Below are 20698 nucleotides of genomic sequence, written 5' to 3' on the forward strand. Positions count from 1 at the left end.
AATTTAGAATAAAGTCACTGTCTGAGGTCCTGAGAAATCTCAAACACAAATTTCTGCTTTTTTAAGCTATTAAATAAGGATACTCAGATAAGGAGGACCTTGATTGATCCATGGGACCCCAAGGCCAAAAAGTGGAGCAAGTGAGCTGGATTTGCCCCTGCCCTAGATGTTGCTCAGCTAGACAGAGAGAAGGGGCAGAATCGCAGGGAGAGATTCAATGCCCAATCAGACCTCACAATGGGCTAGGCAAGAGCAAGAAGAGGCAAGGCTGGCACTGGAGCTTGGATAATCCGGGGGAGCCAGGATAAAGGCAATGATCCAGCCTTTGGAGCAGGTGCTAAAAGGCCAGTCAACTTGGAGGATGAAAAAGCTGTGGAAGAGGCAGCAGAATGGCAGACAATATTCTGAAGAGACAGATGATAATGAATGTTCCAAGACACAGACACTAAAATGCCAATAAGAAACCCCAAGTGAGTAGAGCTTAGACATCTAGACGAGGAGTCCGTGGCTTGCAGCTATGTCCAAGTGGGTGTCCAACAGAGACTCCTGTCTAGTAGACTCTCTTCTGTGTGATAGCTTCCAAAGAGCTCAAGCCAGTCAAGAGCCATCTACAGCCGGGGCAAGACAGAGAGGAGGTCTCTTTCATCTGAATGCCTGCTCTGGACACTATGGGGAGGGCGCTGGTGGCAGTCATGGTGGCATTCTTTTCCTCTCCTTCCCACTTCTATGGTTTTCATTCCAGAAAGGTGGAGACAGCTGTTATTTATATTAAAGAATTTAATTTCAAGGAACACTAAACAGGCTAGACTTCCAGATCAGTTTCCCCTCTTTCAATTCCATATAACTGAAGAGTTTTCTCTTTCAGTATCAAAAGTTTACTAAGTTTTACATTTTCTAAAGAAATCTTTAGGTATGGTTATGCTCCCTTTGTCTTACTGAACAGAGTACACAGAATACAATTCAGACTTTTCTTTATGACTCAGGACTATCATGAAGATCATCAATAATTGTGCTGTACTGTGTTGTGCTATAAACCCAGGGGTCTGCCTGGATGTCTGGCTCTAGAAGAAAGAGACCCAAGACAGTGTGCTCAGTCACTTAGTATCCACTCTGCAAGCTGTGTTCAAACGATTTGCAGAAGTTTGGAATAATTTGTTCCTTGAAAGTTTAGCAGGGCTTGATGGTAAAGACATCTGGTCCTAGTTTTTTATTTGTGAGAATATATTAAACCCACTGGTTCAACTTCTTTAACAGTTATAGGATAATTTTGGTTTTTGATTTCTTCCTGTGTCAGTTTTCATAAGCTATATTTTTCTACAAAGTTGTTCTTTTCATCTCAGTTTTCAAATTTTGGCATAAACATTCCTCATATACTCTGTATCAACTATAATTACGGCCCTTTTTCCATTCTTAATATTGTTCATTTGTGGTATCTCTCTCTCTCAACCCAGCTAAAAGTTTATCAATTTGATTAGTCTTTTCAAAGAATCAAGCCTAGGCTTTATCAGTCCTTTGGCTTTTATCAGTCCTTAATAAAGAACTAATATTAGTCCTTTATTCCTTTCATTAATTTCTGTTCTTATCTTTATTATTTTCATCTACAGTTTTTATTCTATTTTTTTCTAACTACCATATTTAGCTTATTAACTTTCAGTTTTTCTTTCTAATATAAGAATGGGATGCTATACAATTTCTCTTTTTTTGCAACATGTATTATTTTATTTCTATAGAGGTACAATTGACATATAACATTATACTAGTTTCAGGTGTACAATGTAACGCTTCAATATTTTTATACATTGTGAATGATCACCACAATAAGTCTAGTTAACAACCTGTCACCTTACATAGTTACAAAATACTTTTTTCTTGTGATGAGAACTTTGCAGATTTACTCTCTTAGCAACTTTCAAATATGCAATACTGTATTATTAACTATAGCCACCATGCTGTACATTACTTTCCCATGACGTATTTATTTTATAACTGAAAGTTTGTACCTTTTGGCCCCCTTGACCCATTTCTCCCATGCCCCGCTCCCCACCTCTGGCAACCACCAATCTGTTCTATGTATCTATGAGCTTGGGTTTTTTTTGTTGTTGTTGTTATTGTTTTTAGAGTCCACATATAAATCAGATCATAGGATATTTGTCTTTCCCTGTCTGACTTACTTCACTTGGCATAATGCCCTCAAGGTCCACCCATGTTGTCACAAACAGTAAGATTCATTCTTTTCACGGCTGAATAATATTCTATTGTATATATATATACACCACATTTTCTTTATCCATTTATCCATCAATGGACACTTAGGTTGCTTCCATATCTTGGCTATTGTAAATAATGCTTCAATGAACATGGAAGTTCATCTATCTTTTTGGTTAGTGTTTTTGTTTTCTTCGGATAAATACCTAGAAGTGAAATTGCTGGATCATATGGTAGTCCTGTTTTTACTCTTTTGAGGAATTCCATACTGTTCCACAGTGGCTGCACCAATTTACATTCCCATCAACAGTAAATAAGGGTTTCCTTTTATCCACATCCTCGCCAACACTTGTTATTTCTCGTCATTTTGATAATAGCCATTCTAACATGTGAGGTGATATCTCCTTGTGGTTTTAATTTTCATTTCCCTGATGATTAGTGATGTTGAGCATCTTTTCACGTACCGATTGGCCATCTGTATGTCTTCTTTCAAAAAATATCTATTCGGATCTTCTGCTCATCTTTTAATTGGATTGTTTGATTTTTTGCTATTGAGTTGTATGAGTTCTTTATATATGTATTTTGGATTAACCCCTTATCAGATATATGATTTGCAAATATTTTCTGCCATTCAGTAAGTTGCCTTTTCATTTTGTTAATGGTTTCCTTTGCTGTGCAGAAGTATTTTAGTTTGATGAGGTCCCACTTGTTTATTTTTGCTTTTGTTGCTTTTGCTTTTGGTGTCAGATTCAAAAAGTCATTGCCAAGAACTACGTCACGTTGTTTACCACTTATTTTCTTCTAGGAGTTTCACGGTTTCAGGTCTTACATTCAAGCCTTTAATCCGCTTTGAGTTTATTTTTGTGTATCGTATAAGATAGGGGTCCAGTTTCATTCTTTTGCATGTGGCTGTCCAGTTTTCCCAACACCATTTATTGAAGAGACGGTTCTTTCCTCATTATATATTCTTGGCTCCTTTGTTGTAAATTAACTCACCATATATGCATGGGTTCTCATGCATTTATTTCTGGGCTCTCCATTGTGTTCCATTGATCTATGTTGCTGATTTTATACCAATATCATACTGTTTTGATTTACATTTTTTCTTAACTACTATTTTAGCTGCATTTTGCATACTGTAATATGTAGTATATTTGCCGTCGTTCAGTTCAAAATATTTTCAAATTTCCAGTATAATTTCTTCTTTGACTTATGAGTTATTCAGAAATGTTTCACAATTTCCAAAAATATGGCTTTTGTCTATAATTTTTGGTTATGGATTTCTAATTTATTTTATTATGATCAGAGAACATGTTCTCTATGATGTTAATCCTTTAAAATTTGTTGAATCTTGTAGTTGTTAGATGCAGTGTTCTATATGTGCCCATTAAATTAAAACTATTAACTGTGTTGGTCTGTCAATTACTTGGAGAAATTTATTAAAATCCTCCACTACGTTAGTGGAGTTATCCATGTCTTCTTGTAATTTTGTCAATTTCTACTTTATTTAAATTAAAGTTATGCAATTAGCTGCCTAAAAGCTTATAATTGTCATATATTCCTGACAAACTGCACGTTATATCTTGTAGACATATATATAAATCTTCTTTACTTATACTAAAGCACCTTGTCATAGCATTTTTTCTAATGTTAATAAAACTACAGTGAGTTTCTTTTGATGATATTTGCCTGTTAGGAGTTCTTCCATCCGTTTATATTTTAAGCTTTCTGTATTATTATATTTCAGACATGTTTCTTATAAATAGCCTAGCGATAATTTTAAAAATCTAGTCTAAAAATGTTTGTCTTTTAACTTAGTGCATGCAAATTTACTGTATTTACTGATATATTTGGATTTATTTCTACCATCTTATACGTTTTCTCTTTGTACCACCTGTTCTTTTTCTATTTATCTCTTTCTTACCATTTTATTATTTCATTACTTTGGAAGTTATGCTTTCTATATCTACAATTTTCATGGTTTTCCTAGAAATTTTAATTGCTTATTTTTTTTAAAGATTTTGTTTTTTCCCTTTTTCTCCCCAAAGCCCCCTGGTACATAGTTGTGTATTCTTAGTTGTGGGTCCTTCTAGTTATGGCATGTGGGACGCCGCCTCAGCACAGCCCGATGAGCGGTGCCATGTCCGCGCCTAGGATTCGAACCGATGAAACACTGGACCACCACAGCAGAGTGTGCAAACTCAACCACTCGGCCACGGAGCCGGCCCCTTAATCGCTTACTTTATCAAAATTTAAAGCCAACCAGTATCCTTTCCATCCTCATTAATAATACAGGCATTTTAGAACACTTAAATTACGATCACCTCTCCCAACTTATTTGCGATTGTCATCATGCATTGTCATTTTAATGTGTTTTTATAACCCCACAAGGAATTACTATAGCGTCATCTACCATCAATATCTCTTTAGATTTATTCATGTATTTACTACTTTTTGAGCTAATCTTTTATCTCAGCTTTCCTTCCAGGTTCATTTTCCTTATACCTGAAGTATATCCTTTATAATTTATTTTAGTGAGGATCTGTTAGTGGCAAACTCTTTCAGTTTTTGTGTATTGGAAAATGACTTTCTTCTACCCTAGTTTTTGAACAATATTTTTATTGAGTATACATATATAAGTTGATAATTATTTTCTCTCTACATACTTAAGATATTATTTCATGGTCTTCTGGATTCCATTCTTGCCACTGAAAAGTCAACTGTTATTCTAATTATCATTCAATTTTAGGTAGTCTATCTTTTCTCTCTGACTGCTGTAAGATCTTCTCTTTGTCTTTGGCTCTCCGCAATTCCACTATGATACGTCTAAGTGTGAATATTTTTGTATTTATCCTGCTTTGGACAGGTTGACTTCTTGAATCTGAGGGTTGGTGTCTTTCACCAATTTGGGAACATTCTCAGTTATTATCTATTCAAACATTGCTTTTGCCTAATCCTCTTTTTTTATCATTTCCTTTCAAATTCTAAGATATTAAACCCTATCCCTCAATTCTACATGGCTCACAACCTCTTTATTTTCATATTTTTTGCCTTTGTCTTCCTGGGCTGATTTTGAATAGTTTCTCCAGATCTATTTTCCAGTTTACTAATTTTTTTCCTTTAACAATATCCATCTAATGGTTTAATCCATTTATTAAGCTTTTAATTTCTATTTTTATATTTCTCATGTTTGAAATTCTTTTTTTTTTTTTTTTTTTTGTTAAAGCTTGGCACCTAGGCTAACATCTGTTGCCAATCTTCCTTTTTTTTTTTTTAAGGATTGGCACCTGGGCTAACAACTGTTGCCAATCTTTTTTTTTTTTTCAGCTTTATTTCCCAACCCTACCCTCCCAATGCCCCCCCCCACCCCCCAACCTCCATACATAGTTGTATATCTTAGTTGCAGGTCCTTCTAGTTGTGGGATGTGGGACGCCACCTCAACATGGCCTGACGAGTGGTGCCACGTCCGCGCCCAGGATCCGGACCCTGGGCCGCTGCAGCGGAGAGCGTGAACTTAACCACTCGGCCACGGAGCCAGCCCCTATGTTTGAAATTCTATTTTTATTCTAATATGATGACTGGTCTTTTTTTATAGCCTCTTGCTTCTTATTCATATTTTAAATCTCTTCTTTTACTTATTTAAATAGTATACAACTTTTTTATTTATTTATTTATTTTTTTATTAAGGTTATGAAAGTTAACATCCTTGTGAAATTACAGTTGTACATCATTATTAGTCATGTTGTAGGTACACCACTTCACCCCTAGTGCCCTCCCTCCACCCCCCTTTCCCCTGGCAACCACCGATCAGTTCTCTTTGCCCATATGTTAACTACCACCTATGAGTGGAGTCATACAGAGTTTGTCTTTCTCTGTCTGGCTTATTTCACTCAACATAATACCCTCAAGGTCTATCCATGTTGTTGTGAATGGGACGACTTTGTCCTTTTTTACGGCTGAGTAGTATTCCATTTATACAACTTCTTTTATATCCTGCATGTGACAGATTCAAGACTTGAGGACTCTGTAGATCAAACTTGACTGTCTGATGATTTTGCAGGTGTTTGCTCTTGGCACTTTCTTTTTCCCTTGTCTGTTTTGTGATTTTTTTAAAAAGTGAACTCACATTTCTTGGACCTCTAGGTGTGGGACGTTTTGTGCCCTGAGTTAAAGGGGTCTTTTTCTGGAGAGGATTTGCATACATTTTTGCAGATGCCTAAGAATTTGCAAAAACTTTATGTTAAATTCCACTCCTGAGATTTTCTGGACCATGCAGTCTTTTGATTTTAAGTTATAAACCCAAGGGAGGGATTCACAGAGGGGAATTTTTCTTCTCCTCCCCGCACAAGATTGAGAGGCCATCTTCACTATAACATGGGGGGGTGAGGGTGGGAGCAACTCTAGCTCATCTTTATAGTAAAATACTTGGCCTTTGGAGCCCCAGCTTTATGGGGGGTAAGTGGGATTATTTTAGTAGACTTTTCGTCTTGGGCAAGTCTTAGGCTTTATATCTTGTCCTCCACACTTTATGAAATTCAGAAATTATAACGTTAACGTTACCAGGTTCTCCAAATACAACAGACCTGGCCTTTTCTAGGTTCCCTCTTTCACTTAGGTTTCCGTCTCTGTATTAAACTTCCTTGAATTGTTATAATGGGGCACCACAAACCACATCACCTATAACAACAGAGATTCGTTCTCTCACAGTTCTAGAGGTTAGCAGGCTGAAATCAGAGGCTGGCAGGGCCATGCTCTCTCCAAAGCCTCTCGCGGAGGATCCTTCCTTGCCTCTTTCAGCTTCTGGTAGCTCCAGACATTCCTTGGCTTGTGGCATCGTTACTTCAGTCTCTGCCTCCATCTTCACATGGTCATCTTCCCTCTGTGTCTGTCTGTATCCAAATCTTCCTTCTTTTATAAGAACACCAGTCACATTGGATTAGGGCCCACCCTAACCCATTGTGACCTCATCTTAACCTGATTACATCTGCAAAGACCCTATTTTCAAATAAGATCATATTCACAGATACAGGGGGTTAGAACTTCAATATATTTTGAGGGGACTCAATTCAACCCATAAAAGCCTCTAACAATTTCTTAATTCCTTGCCAGCTCTTGAATACTTTCTTGTATATTCTAGCATTTTCATAGCCACCATCTATGCAGTCTTTCTGTCTCCTATTCGGTGTTCACTCTTATTTCTCATTCTTTTCATTCTCCTTGCCCACAGCAGTTCCCTTCCTCTCCCCACCTGAGTTGTGGACTTAGAAATCAGGAGGACAAAAGGCCAATTAGAATTGAGTGCAAAATAAGAAAAAGGCTTTAAATAGGGCCTCAGTAGACATGATTGTGAATAAAGTAGAAGGAAATTACTGCATGGACATTTTAATACTTTTTTGTGGATGCTTAAAGGACCTTTATCCTAGATCACTGTGGCATATCTGTCTAGGCTTTAGAATCATAAAGATCTGGGGTTGAATCTTTTCTCTACCTTTTATAAGTTGGATGACCTTGAGAACATATGTAAACTCTTAATTTCACAATTTCCTCATCTGAAAAAAGGATATATTATAGTAACAGCTACTTTTTAGGGTGTTTTGTAGATGGATGCAAAGTGCCAAAGCAGGTACTGAATAATTGTGCAAACAATTCTGTTTGTGTGTTCCAAATGGGCAAGGACTTTGAATAAGCTGCCTCTGAATATTGAGGTGAGAAAAGCACTGTCTCTCATTTTTACGCACAATCCTGTGGGGTAATTGAGGGGAGATCCTAGACCAGGAGAGTGAGGCACCGAGATGTTAACTCACAGAACATGAAAGAAAATGTGGCTAACCACGCAAAATGTGGAAATCTATTTTGGAGATGCTCGGCGCTCTGTATCCCTTAAAGGGGGACTGAATCCGAATTAACCAGCCCCTCCTTCTGTTCTCAGCTCGGCCAGCCAACAGGTTGTTGGGCCCCTGCTTTAAAAGCCACCTTTCCTTCAACTCCTACAGCACTTCACCTCCATCAAGCGGGAGGGAAGTGATGGAGGGAAAAAAAAAAAAAAGCCAGTCAACACTTCATACTGCATTTTATACCCCGAACACAAAACCACCCAAAGATTTTCAACAAGCATTTGAAAGCCTCCCCCAGGCCCACACTCCAGACCAGCTTTACAACCTAGGGAGGAAAACGCAGACTGCTCCCATCACCGTATGACGGACTCTCATACGTGTTGGAAGCAGAGTTCACAAATCTAATTCCTCTCTCCGATCCCAGACACCTTCACCCAGGGAGCATAAGTGACAAGAGGCGGTCCTGTCTGCTCAGCCAATTCCCGGCGGCAGCTCCTAGTGAAAAATGTTGTTTGGGGGAGAGAATTTATCTAGGAGCGCTGCTGAAAGGAGACGGTGAGGATGCAAATAGTGAATGAATGCCCCGTGCAGGGCCAGCTGGAGAAATGAGGTGATTATGCAGGCGCTGTCCTCCATGAATAGATTAGCTCCCCAATAAGCCCATGCATTTTGACTTCCTCCAAAGCAATTTCTCTGGGTTTCAGTGAATACGGGTGTCTGGAGGTGTTTTCTAAGCTCGCCTTCAGACAAACTGCTCCCACTGCCAGTCCTCAAAGCCCGAGTGTTAAGTCTGGGCGACAAGTCAGGCCCACATGGTGCCTGCAGGCCGCTGCAGGAGGGAGATGCTCACTGCAGGTGCCCAGTCTCCCCTCAGGGCAGGGTGAGGGCTGTCCAGCAGGTGGGAGGGCCGGGAAGGTTGGAGTTGAGAGGAGGGGGTATCCAAGCTGGAGTCCTTGAGTGGGAAGTGAGCATCAGGAACTAGAGATGCCAGATGCAGAGGCTAAGGCTAAAGGGGCAAGAGTGGGGTCCCTACTAGGAGCCAGCCAGATGCTGGGGTGGTCTGCACGGAGGGCTGGCAGTGAGGAGGAACGTCTTGGATGACTGCCATGATCACCAGCAGGTACCAGGTCCCCTCCAAGGGCTGAAAGCCTGTACTGCGTGGGTGTGTCAGGCCGCTTAAAGATCCCCATGGAGAGGACCGTGGGGACCATCACGGGGACAAGCCACAGCTCGAATGTTGGGTTTTTCATGAGGATAGAAGCACAACCTGAACAGAGGGGTAGGCTTCCCTCTAGGATGAGGCACTTCATTGTATCCATCATCACATTCACACAAACTATCAGGGGACCCAACATGTCCCTCAGCATGGGGGATGGGTTCATTTTGGAGTTATCTTTTCATAGGCCCAGGGAAAGGGGCCAGAGCCTAGGAAATGTTTCAGTAGGATGAGAAATTAAATGGTGCCCGTTGTGGATTCACACCATGTGCTGGATAGTCACAAAGGGCCCTGTACCCTGGGGCAGGATGGTGGCTACCTCCGGAGAATGGTGTGAGGCATGAACGGGCCTGAGGGTTGGACCAGCATGTGGTGGCGTCCGAAACCAGCATAGTGTGAGCCCGGCTGTGTTTTGCTGTTTATGTACCATGAGCTTATTTCCCTGTAGCCCTCTCTTGACAGTGTCTTTAGGAAAGTTGTGTGGGTCACTGTGGAGGAGACAGGGAATACCAGAGTGAGAAATCCCAAGAGGAGGTGGCTCTGGGGGGAAGTGACTCTGAGGGTCCCTCTTGTCCAGCCCACCTCGGTGCCTGCAGTCTTCTCCTGGAGCTCACCTTCACTCCCCCCAAGGAGCCTGTGTTTGGCCTTGGGAACAACAAAGAGGTTGTTCCCTTGAGTTGGGAGCTCAACTCTCCCATGTCCCTTCCCACCTCCAGCCAAAGCGGTTTCTGAAGTCTTTTTCTTCCTGAAAATTCTATGAGTCCCATCCTGTGTCTCCATCCTGTCCTCATCAGCCCTAATCACACACGCATGGGCCAAGATTAGGGACTGGATATTCAGAATCAGTCAATGGCCCTCAACTTTGATCCCCATTTCTCCACCCCCCAGGCTCATTCGCCCTCTGGGGAGCTGAGCCAAGCTCTGGGGGTGGGAACCCCTGCTCACCCTGATCCCGAGCTCGACGTTCTCGCCTCCGTAGACCTCCATGCCCTCGTCCAGTAAGCCGATCTCCTGGAAGTACTGCCGGTCCACAATGAAGCAGCCAATGAGGGCAGGGCTCCTGCAGGGGTGTGGGGAGACGGGCCAGCAGTTAGCGGAGGGGCTGTGTCATGGCGGTCGCCAGAGGAGTGAAAACAGTGGTACCTTCCTACCAGGAGGATCTGGTTCTCTCAGGGACCCTCCTGGGTCTACCCTCACCAGCTGCCCCAGGGAGGCTGTTTCATTGGGCAGTGGTAGATAGCTCTTCTCCTGGGACCAGCCATCATTCCCAGTGGTGCCTGCGTGTGTGTTAGCAGAGAAGGAGTGCGCAGTCTGCTAGTGGGGATTGAATGTCTGTCTCTCCAGCTGCCCTGACCCTGAACTCTGAGCTGCATAGCCAGTCTCTGTTTCTACCTGGGCACCCATGCCAACTTCCCCATCATTCCCCAACTAGGGTTCTGCATGCCAACCTGGCTCCATTTAGAAAGATTCGCTGGGGCTTTGGACAGCCTGGTAAATAATTTGGATTTTTATCGGGAGGGAAAGGAGTACCAACAAGGAATTTTAAGCAGACAGCAGTATGAGCAGATCCATGTTTTTAAAAAGAATACTCAGGCAGCTGTGGGGTGACTGACTGGAGGAGACTGGGTGGAAACTGAGGAATCCACTTGGGAAGCTTGTTGCTATATCTAGGTGACAAATGATGAGGACCTCGACCAGAGAATCTGGAATGGAGATAGGGATTGTCAAAAGACGTATTTTGATGTAAAATAAACAGATGACCTACGAGAGTGAGGGAGGAACCTGGAGGCTTTCTCTCTTGGGTGGCGGTGGGGTGAGGGCCACTCATCAATCCGGGGTATACAGAAGAAGCTGGTTTCAGAAGGAAGAAGCATTCTGTCCTGGGAAAGCTGATCTTAATGCCTGGGGGACCCTAGGGGGAGATCCAACAGGCAGGGTGCAGAGAGCCGGCCTGGGTCTGGAAATTAGCAGGGGGCTTAGGCTGGAGCAAGACATTAACACCCAGTAGGTCCTTTCCTTATTGAGAGTGTGAGCATGGGGCTTGCCGGCTACACGCAGACACCCAGCCCAGGACTTCACAAGGAACGAGCCACGTCAGGTGAAGCAGCAGGAGCGCACGTGGACTGCCTCTCTGCCCAGAGCGTTAACTCACACAACTGACTTTGAATTGTCCCACTGCACACGGCTACCGTTTCTAGCCCTTGCGTAGCATCTTATCAGCTGGTGGCTGAAGGATTTGGAGGGAAAGAGAAAGAAAAGGAGAAATAAAGAATTCTTGGCAATGAGAAAACATGCAAATAGACCCATTTTTGAAACTGGAAACCATCAAGGTGGAGAAACAGCTACAGTATTTTGTAGGCCATTTCTTTGGGGAATGCTGATGCAGGAAGCCACTCAGGCAGAGACTGGAGCTTGGGGGTCCCTGCCTCTCCTCCTTTCATACCACAGCATTTTACTCTGAATGGCCTCGCCATCCATAGACCACGGGCATCTGGGAGGTCAATCTACCTCAGTCCACTGCTCCTAAAGCAGGTCGAGTTCCTGCTCTGGTAGGGGACGCCTGACCTTGGCCTTGGATGTGAGCGCTATGGAAAAAAATCCCCTTTCTGGCTGTGTGTCTCTGAGAGAAACTCCCTAACCTCTCTGAACCTCTGATTCCATATCTATGAAACGGAATCAACCATAACCTTAAGAGGATTAAATTAAATCATGGAAAGCACTCGAAATCTCTGGGATGTAACTGGTACTCGAAAGATCATTTAAGGCCTTCTCCATACAGCCAGGCCCAGTCAGGGAAAGAACAGAATCTTGAACAGTTACTCTGGGATGAGCACAGGCCGCCCGAGGCAGTCTATTATTTATTAACCAGCCAGGGCATTAAGTGGACCCAATCACCCTGAAAGTGTTATTGATTTATACCTTGCCTCATTCCCAAAAAGATTAGAAATAGCTTACAAGAAAATGTAAAATACATTGAAAAGCAAAACAGATAAATGTCTGAAAAGACCAAAAGTTCATTACAAATTGGGGGCCATTTAGAAAGCATGTGCAGCCTTAGGTCCTTCATAGTTCTTAAAGTGAAAGCACAAAGTTGACTCTGAGTTTCCCAGTGGCCAAGGTAAAAATGAACATCCATGGTCTTAGAAATAAGGTTTACAGTTTCCATGTGAAAATCTCATACTAATTCCTCAGGGATGGCAAGACTTTCTTTGACTATAGTCAGTTTGAAAGGAATTTCTCATGTCAGTCTTAAAGAAGTTACTTCGGGATGTAGTGAACAACCATCTCAAAGACATCCCTTTAGGACGTAATAGAAGATATCTCTGGGCTCTTTTTATAACTTACATCATGTGTGGACAAAGCACTAAAGTGAAGCTCCAAGGAAATAGGAGCCGAGGTGGGAAAGATAAATTTGTAGAACCCACAGTTTTCGATGGGGCTGTCTTCATGTAGGGATAAAACCAGGAATGTTCTTCTAAAAACCTTCCATTAATACCATTTCTCTCGACCAAGTTTTCTTTCTTTTTTTTTTTTAAAGATTAGCACCTGAGCTAACATCTGTTGCCAATCTTCTTTTTTTTCCTCCTTCTCCCCAAAGGCCCCCAGTACATAGCTGTATATTCTAACTGTAAGTCCTTCTAGTTGTGGAATGTGGGACGCCACCTCAGCATGGCCTGGTGAGCGGTGCCATGTCCGCGCACAGGATCCGAACCAGCAAAACCCTGGGCTGCTGAAGCAGAGCGCACAAACTTAACCACTCGGCCACGGGGCTGGCCCCCAGCCAAGTTTTTGATAAAAACTTGGGGATGGAAAATTTGAAGCTGAGAGGATATTCTCTGTCAAGGACCCAGACTGCAGGTTTCCTACGACCAGGCTACTACACTCAGAGACGAGCAGAGCAGAGGCAGCTACTGTCAGGGCAGCCTTCTGCAAGAACGCTCACTGGGTGATGGCATATTTCCCCCAAGCAGCCTTCAACAGGCCTGAGGGCAGAATTCGGCCACACCAGTTCTCAGCTCAGCAGTGGGTGACTAGGCAGATGGCAACGGGGGCAAGGAATCCAGCTGATCTGGGTTCAGATGCTGGCTCCACTGCCCAGAGCCCTCGCCCGGCCCATTCTCCTTTGTCAGTCTTGCTTTCCTCGTCTTACAAAACAGGGCTGACACAAACAGCTGTCGCCAGGTTACGATGAGGAGCCAATGAGACTATGTGTGTAAAAGGCCCCTGCACATAGTAACCTCCAAACAAGTATTTAACCCCACAAAATTGTGGCAGAAGGCTAACAAATAGGTAACAGAGAGAACTGCGGTAAAGCTCTGTGGAGTTCGCCTCCATCCTGTTTGAAATAGGAACATAGTTTTTTCTTCTGGCAAGGAAAAATGTGATCTTAGATAATAATCGCCCATTTTCAATTAAATTTTTCATAATCTTTCTCCCTCATGTAATACAAAGCAACATCAGTTTCTAATCTCCTCTTTCATTCCAGGGACTGTCCCCTAGGCCACCTTCTGGAGCCGTCTGTGTGTTTAACGGGCAGGACTCTGCAGAAAGTGTAAAGGCACCTGATCTGTGATTAACCAGACAGAAACATGGGCTGGTGGGGGCTGCTGATTCGGGAATCCTAACCCATAAAACACAGGCTGCGCGGAGTCCTTCTGGGCCCTATGAAGGCACAGCAAAAGCAGAGTGAGTTTGGGATCTTTGAAATGCAGTTTGAAGCCACTTTTGTTTGAGTCCTACAGGATAAGCTCGAACATCAGTGAGGCACATGAGGTGCCTGGGTCTGCTCTTGCCTCTGCCCCTCCAGCCTCACTGCCAGGGCTGCCCCCTCACGGCCCTCCTCCCAGGCCCTTTGAACCCCCTCCGTGTCCATGAACTCATCTGCCATCTCCTACTTGCCCCTATGAGCAAGTGCAAATGCTACACTCTCTGAAAAGGACTCTCCTCGCTGTTCATGCAGTCTCCACGGTGTGGCGGAGTCATCAGTTATTCTAATGATTTTGTCTGTCTTCACTGGACTCCAGGCTCTGGGGGCAGGAATCGAGTCTTAATCACTCCAGAGTCCCAGCACCCACACAGCAGGTGGCACCTAGCAGGTGTCCCACAGTGATGGGTTGAAATGAGGAACTTTGAGCCTCTGAATGGATTCTGGGCACCATGGTTCTTTTAAAAGGCATCATCTGAGCCTGTGAGCAGTGACCAGAGGTCATTTGTCATTGCTCTCCACCCCCACCCCCACCATGGGGCTGGAGTTCAGGGAATAAGGTTGGGCTGGGAGGGGAGCCCCTGCCTGGGAGACAAGGTGGAGAGACCCACAGGTAAGGAGGCTTTACCTGATGGGGGCCGTGGAGTTCTCCAGCTTCCACCAGGCCTTCGGTGGGTTTAGGTAGCGGCACCACAGCTCCCAGTCAAAGCCCTGGGCGGCCAGCGGGTACTCTTCTATCTCAAAGTTGTCATACTTGATGTTGTCGAAGGATGGCGAGATGATGCGCTTCCGGTTCTCCTTTATGCGGGTGAGCACGGGTTCCGCCCTGAGCAGGAGGGAGGGAGAGACGGCAAGTGCTTCCAAGCCGGACGAACACCAGGTTGGCAACTCCTGATGCGTCTGCCCCGCAGAAAGAGGAAAACCACCCAGCCACCCCTCCAGGGGAGAGCTGCTAGGGCCTCTGGGAAGGGCTTCCTGGTCACTCCCATCCGCCCTACTTCTGGGTTGGCCAGAGGCCTGCTCACTCCTTCAGCTCGTCCGGTCTGAGCTGAGAGCGTCTTAGGGCCTCAGATCCTTGTGTCTGCTGGCTCTCCCTTTTCCACTAGAGAAAAATTCAAGCCTCAAGAAAGAAGAAAGGAACAGATCTGAGGTTCCACGGGAAGCTTTCAACTTGGGCTTTGATTTTGCAAAATTCTGTGTACCCACCAGGAGGAAAAGGCAGATGAGGGTGGTGGAGACAGGGAGGTGGGAGCAAACTCACTTCCACCAGGCATGCCGTGATGCTTTGGTCCTTCCCCATGGGCACGCCCACCCCACGCATTCCCTACTGCCCCACGAGCAGGGCGGCTCGGGGCCCCCAGGGAGCCAGAAGGCCCCTCTGGGCACCAGGCGAGTGAAGTGTTTGCAGACAGGAATGATAAGCTTCTCATTAATAATGCATTCGTTGTATAACTGTTTATTCAAATCAGCTTGAAATAGTAAGTGTCCCTCTCTTCTGGCCATAAATCCAATGAAAATGCTTTTTAAACAGTCACAAATGGCAAGCAGGGACTTCAACTATGACAAATGGCTGCACCGCAGCCTGAATTCAAGCCTGTAATGTAAAAGGAGGCCCCAATCCTGTCATGCTGTGTGCGCGCCCGGCTGCTCCCTCTTGCTAAAGGGCCCTCCACAGCCCACTCTGGGGAGGCACAGGATGGCCCTGGAGTCTGGGAGGAGGCAGACCGCAGTGTCGTCAGGCACACGGCTTAGGAGGGTGTACACTCAGTCATCCCCAGAGCCTGGCCTTCGATGCCACACACAGTGGGCCGCAGTGTGCCCTCCAGCCCCCAGGGAAGTCAGCATCAGGTGCCCTATCCCAGCCTGGCTGCAGCCACTGAGGCCTTGCATCTGCTCTCTTGCCCCACGCAGCACCTGAGCAGCCCTGACAGAGAAAGAAAGGTTTTCTAAGAGCTAGTTTCACCAGTAGGGAGAATCTCAGATTCTGTGCTATCGGCCTGGCATTTAGGGGAGCCCAGGGCACCTCTGACAACATCAAGCCACCTTGGCCCCTCTGCTCACTTGGTCTTGGCCCCGGCTGTGGGGCTGGGCTTCTGTCTCATGTCTGGTCCAGTCTGCCTTTCCTGGGGGTTGAGCCCTGGCCTCAGCCAGCCTGGCACTCTCTGCTTGGCTCTCAGCATTTCTCCCTCTCCCAGATCATGTCTCCTAGAGGACCACACCAGCCGGAGTCACACCTTATGTCACCATACCCTTTAGACACCGTGTATTGACCTGTTGACCCCTGACCCTCCCCGACCGGAAGGGCCAGCCCTGTTGCCTAGGTCACTCACACGCCCAGATCTCATCTGTTCCCAGATGACTCATCATATCTTTCCCCACTATGACTGAGATCCCAGCATGCTTTGCACCCATATGCGCCAAAGCGTCTGGACCGCACTGGGACTCATCCTTCTCTCTTGACGGGCACTTACCAGCCCACATTGAACTCCACATGGGCATCAAAGAGCGCCACGACGGGTGCGGTGGCCGCCCTCCAGCCGCTGACCCTGGAGCGGATGAGGCCTTCCTGCTTGCTGTGGCGCACGACTTTGATGAAGCCGGGCTTCTGGCCGTTCACCTTGTCCACATACTCCGTCAGCTTCTCCTTCAGCTCCTCTGTGAGGGGAAAAAGCCATCCTTAGCGTGATGGGGCAGGAGCAATCAAGACATTCCCCATCTTAGGGTGAACTGACCCCCAGAGAGAGGCACGGGGTCTGTTCCCCTTCTCCCGGGGTCTTCCTTGCTATTCCCCAGGATGGCCAGTGCAGTTCAGCTTTGGGGGGAAAAACAGAGATGGAAAGAGAATTCACTGAGCCCAGCAACTTGCACAGGGTCACACTCCTCACACACATTGTCTATTTAACCTTCAGAACAAGCCTGTGGGAAAGTGGTGCTCAGAAGGGTTTATCAATTTGTCCAATGTCATGCAGCCTGTGGGTGACAGAGTGTGGTTTCAAGTCGGGCCTAATGACTTCAAAAGCCACATTCTTCTCATCAGCTCAGCGGGCTCCTTCTACCTCAGCACCCTCCACTGGTCCTTCCCTGATCCCCAGAGAAAGCTCCATCTGCGAAGATTACCGCCCGGCTCTCACTCCTGCCTGGACCTCCATGTTTCCGGGAAGCGGACAACCAGGAGCTGCGCCGTGTGAGCGTTTGGCGTTAGTCTGTTGCCTGCTGTTGTGGGGCCTGGCTCAGAATGTGATTCCCCTGCTTCTCCACCACTGTAGACGGGGCCCGCAGCAATAGGACCGGCCCCAGCTGCCCCTCGTTCCTCAGTAGTGACAGCACAGCAGCCACGCTCACTGCGTTTTCCACAGAAGCTCAGGTAACAGCCTGTGACGGCTGGCTCCCCCAAAAGACCACCTGAGTGGGCCACACTCTCCCACCTGCATGCAGAGCACCTCCCCAGGACTCCATTCCCACTCTTCGCCTGGGTTTCCCCGCACCTGCCCCTCAGTTGCCCTCCTCCCATCTTCTCGGCCTGCCCACACCCAGGCCCTGGGCCAGACCCACCTGGGCTGGGCCCAGTCCTTAGCAGAGGACCGTAGGAGCTCCGTGTCCCTTGGTGCCCACTCTGGGCCCCACCAGACAAGCGGACCACTAAGTGTGAGGAAAGGGCACGAGGCTCTGGAACAGTGCCTGGCTCACGGTAGGCGTGGCCCACGCAGCAGCGCAGTGTTGGAGAAAGAGGGCCGTGTCCAGAGTCAGCAACGCCGCATTTTAAGTCCGCTTTCCGTGTTAGCATTATGGTCCTGGGCCTGTTACTAAACCAGCGTCTGCTGTCCGTGAGGATGTTCGGACGGGTGAATGTATTTTTACATGTAGGAGGGACAAGAATTTGGGGAACCAGAGGGTGGGCTGTTCTGGGTGCAATTGTATCTCTCCAAAAAGGTATGCTGAAGTCTAACTTCTAGTATCTCCGAATATGACCTGATTTGGAAATAGGGTCTTTGCAGATTTACCAAGTTAACATAAGGTCCCTAGGCCCTAATCAATATGACTGGTATTCTTACAAAAGGGGGAAATACGGACACAGAGACAGACGCCCGGAAGGAAGACAAGTGAGGAGACATAAACAGAAGAGGGTCATCTACAAGCCAGCGAGCATCTGAGGGCACCAGAAGCTAGGAGGGGGCCGGGACGGAGGCTTCCGTGCCACTGCAGAGGGAGCACGGCCTCACAGACCCCTTGCTTCTGGACTCCAGAGCCAATCTCTATTGTTCTAAGCCATGCCGTTTGTGGTACTTTGTTAGGGTAGTCCTAGGAAACGAATATGGCTGTTATGAGGAAGCAATGGGATTAACCCGTGTCAAAAGTGCATAACACGCAGCAGATGCTCAAAAAAAGAAAGCCTCCTTTCTCTCCTTCCCTCCCCCCTCCCTCACAGTGGCAGTTGCGAGGGGCTGGGCGTGGAAGCTGAAGTCCCTAGGAGTCAGAGGATCCATCCCTGGCTGACAGAGCCTTCTTCGCACGCTCCGCCCAGGACCACGTCTTCCTGCCCTGCCCGGTCCTGCCCCTAGGGTAGAAGTCTGCAAGCAGTGAGGGCAGGGGCCAAGCAGGAGATGGAAACGTGTGCAAGGGCCTCATGCCAGGGAAGACAGGAGGTGGGGGGCACAGTGGTCCTGCCAGAGTCGGTGTGCCCTCCTATGGACACTGATTTCACATCTTTTTACACATGATGCTGGCTAAACAGTTAGGCCTGGAGGGATGGGGAGGATGTGGTCCCTAGGCTGCTCTTTGCATCCCAGCTCGAGTTATGGAGGAAGTGAAGAGGCTAGCCATCCGAGGCCTAAATGCTGAGAGGCAGGCTGGAGCCTGGTCCTGGACAGCCACTTACTTGCTCTGTGACCTTGAGCAAGTCCCTGTGACTCCCAGGACCTCAGACTTAGTTAGAAGGACAGGATTTTAAAGTTTGTCTTGAACCAATTACCCACCTAAGGTTTGAATCCCCCTGTCTATCCTGATGAGTGGTTCCCAGCCCCCGCAGTGACTGGGAATCTACGCAGTCCATTCCTTATTGGGCCTTGCCAACTTTAGATGGCCTTTTTTTTTGCCCTCCAAAGGCCAAGGTCCCTCAGCCTTCTACCCATTGGTCTAAGACTTATTTTGGGGCCAAAGAGGGCAGATCAAGTCCCTCTTCCACATGACAACCATTTAGAGTTGAAGAGCATCCTTAAGTCCTTGCTGAGGATTTCTCTAGGTCAAATGTCTTCAGTTCCTCCTTATATTTCCTCATATCTTTTGAGTTCAAATTCTTTTACTCTGTTGAACTTCCCTCTAAATATGTTAGTTTTTCACTAACACTTTTAAATTATGCACCTAGAAATTGGCCTAATACTTCTGGAGTAAATTGGGCTATACAGAATAGAGGGAATCAATCACCTCCCTTATTCTAGAATCTATGCTCCTATTCATACAGTTTAAGGTCACATTAACTTTGCCCACTTTTGACTCAAACTGAGCTTACTGGAAACACATACCTATAGGTTCTTTGCACAAAGTGCTGCTAAGTCAGGCCTCCTTCCTCCCATCTCTTCATGGATGCACGCGTGCGTGTTTGTGTGTGTACCTGCATGCTCGGAGCCAAAACATAGGATCTTATGTTTAGTCCTCTTTAACTCAATGTATTTTTTTTTGAGGAAGATTAGCCCTGAGCTAACTACTGCCAATCCTCCTCTTTTTGCCAAGGAAAACTGGCCCTGAGCTAACATCCATGCCCATCTTCCTCTACTTAATATGTGGGACGCCTACCACAGCATGGCTTTTGCCAAGCGGTGCCATGTCCGCACCCGGGATCTGAACCAGCAAACCCCGGGCCGCCGAGAAGCAGAACATGCACACTTAACTGCTGTGCCACCGGGCCAGCCCCTAACTCAATCTTTTTCAAGATTACACTGTTTCTGCGAAGTCAGAACGCTTTCTCCCTGCTTCTGTTACCCAGTGTCTTGGTTATCTAGCCCTTCCAGCTTTCCAGCTTCTGCAAAAGCAATGAGCATGTGGCCTTTGTTGTCATTCAAGTCATCCTTTTCATCCTTTTCAACAGTGTAACCCTTGTCCGGAGCTTGGGACAGTGGGGGCTGTCAGGCGTGCTCATTCCAGCCTGGAGAAGATGCAGCTGACTTTGGGGCTGTCACTAACACACTGTGTATCTCACTTTAACTAAAAGGAAGATGACTCTGTGATCCCCAGCTGCACAACTGCCCGGGGAGGCCTGGGGAGGCCACTGTCTCACACATGGCAGGAGGTCAGCCACGCAGCAGCGTAACCCCACGTGCCCCACGCTTACAAGGCCTTCATGACAGTTGTCAGGAGGTTCTTTAAACGTTTCCTGTTTCATCACTTCAAAGTCATTTTAAATAGAAATTTTAAATAGAGCTCGTAAGGCCTGATCTTTGGCTTTTGACGCTGGCAGTTAAGTGGCGAGTGCACAGAACTTGCAGTGAGAACTGGGTCAGAACCAAAGGACCCTCCTCCCTGGCCCCCAGGGAGAACTTACCTGTCCCCTTCTCCCCCTTACCCCTCAGGTGAGACTCGCTGCCTATGGGGATCGCTGTCACTGAGGTATTGATGGAGAGGGCCGTGGACGATTGCCACCGATGATCCCCGGTGAATGCCACCTCTCTGAATTCACATCCTTGTGAAGCTGACTCGCACACTAAGCCTGGGCTGGCCTTGTGACAACAGGTGCAGCAGGAGGG

The 20698-nt window shown here is 46.3% G+C and overlaps 1 protein-coding gene across 6 annotated transcripts in view; it reads right to left on the reverse strand.

Moving 5' to 3' along the window:
* GALNT18 (polypeptide N-acetylgalactosaminyltransferase 18) overlaps window positions 1-20698 on the reverse strand; it is a 351794-nt gene that overhangs the window by 95954 nt on the left and 235142 nt on the right. For all 6 annotated transcript variants that reach the window (XM_023646043.2, XM_001501162.7, XM_023646045.2 and 3 more), the window contains exons 4-6: window positions 16433-16616; window positions 14590-14787; window positions 10202-10316 (exon numbers count right to left, since the gene is read on the reverse strand). In XM_023646043.2, the coding sequence (XP_023501811.2) occupies window positions 10202-10316; window positions 14590-14787; window positions 16433-16616 (497 nt within the window). The remainder of the gene's footprint in view (window positions 1-10201; window positions 10317-14589; window positions 14788-16432; window positions 16617-20698) is intronic.

Source organism: Equus caballus, chromosome 7, assembly GCF_041296265.1.
Source record: "Equus caballus isolate H_3958 breed thoroughbred chromosome 7, TB-T2T, whole genome shotgun sequence".
In the NCBI taxonomy this organism is placed as follows: domain Eukaryota; kingdom Metazoa; phylum Chordata; class Mammalia; order Perissodactyla; family Equidae; genus Equus; species Equus caballus.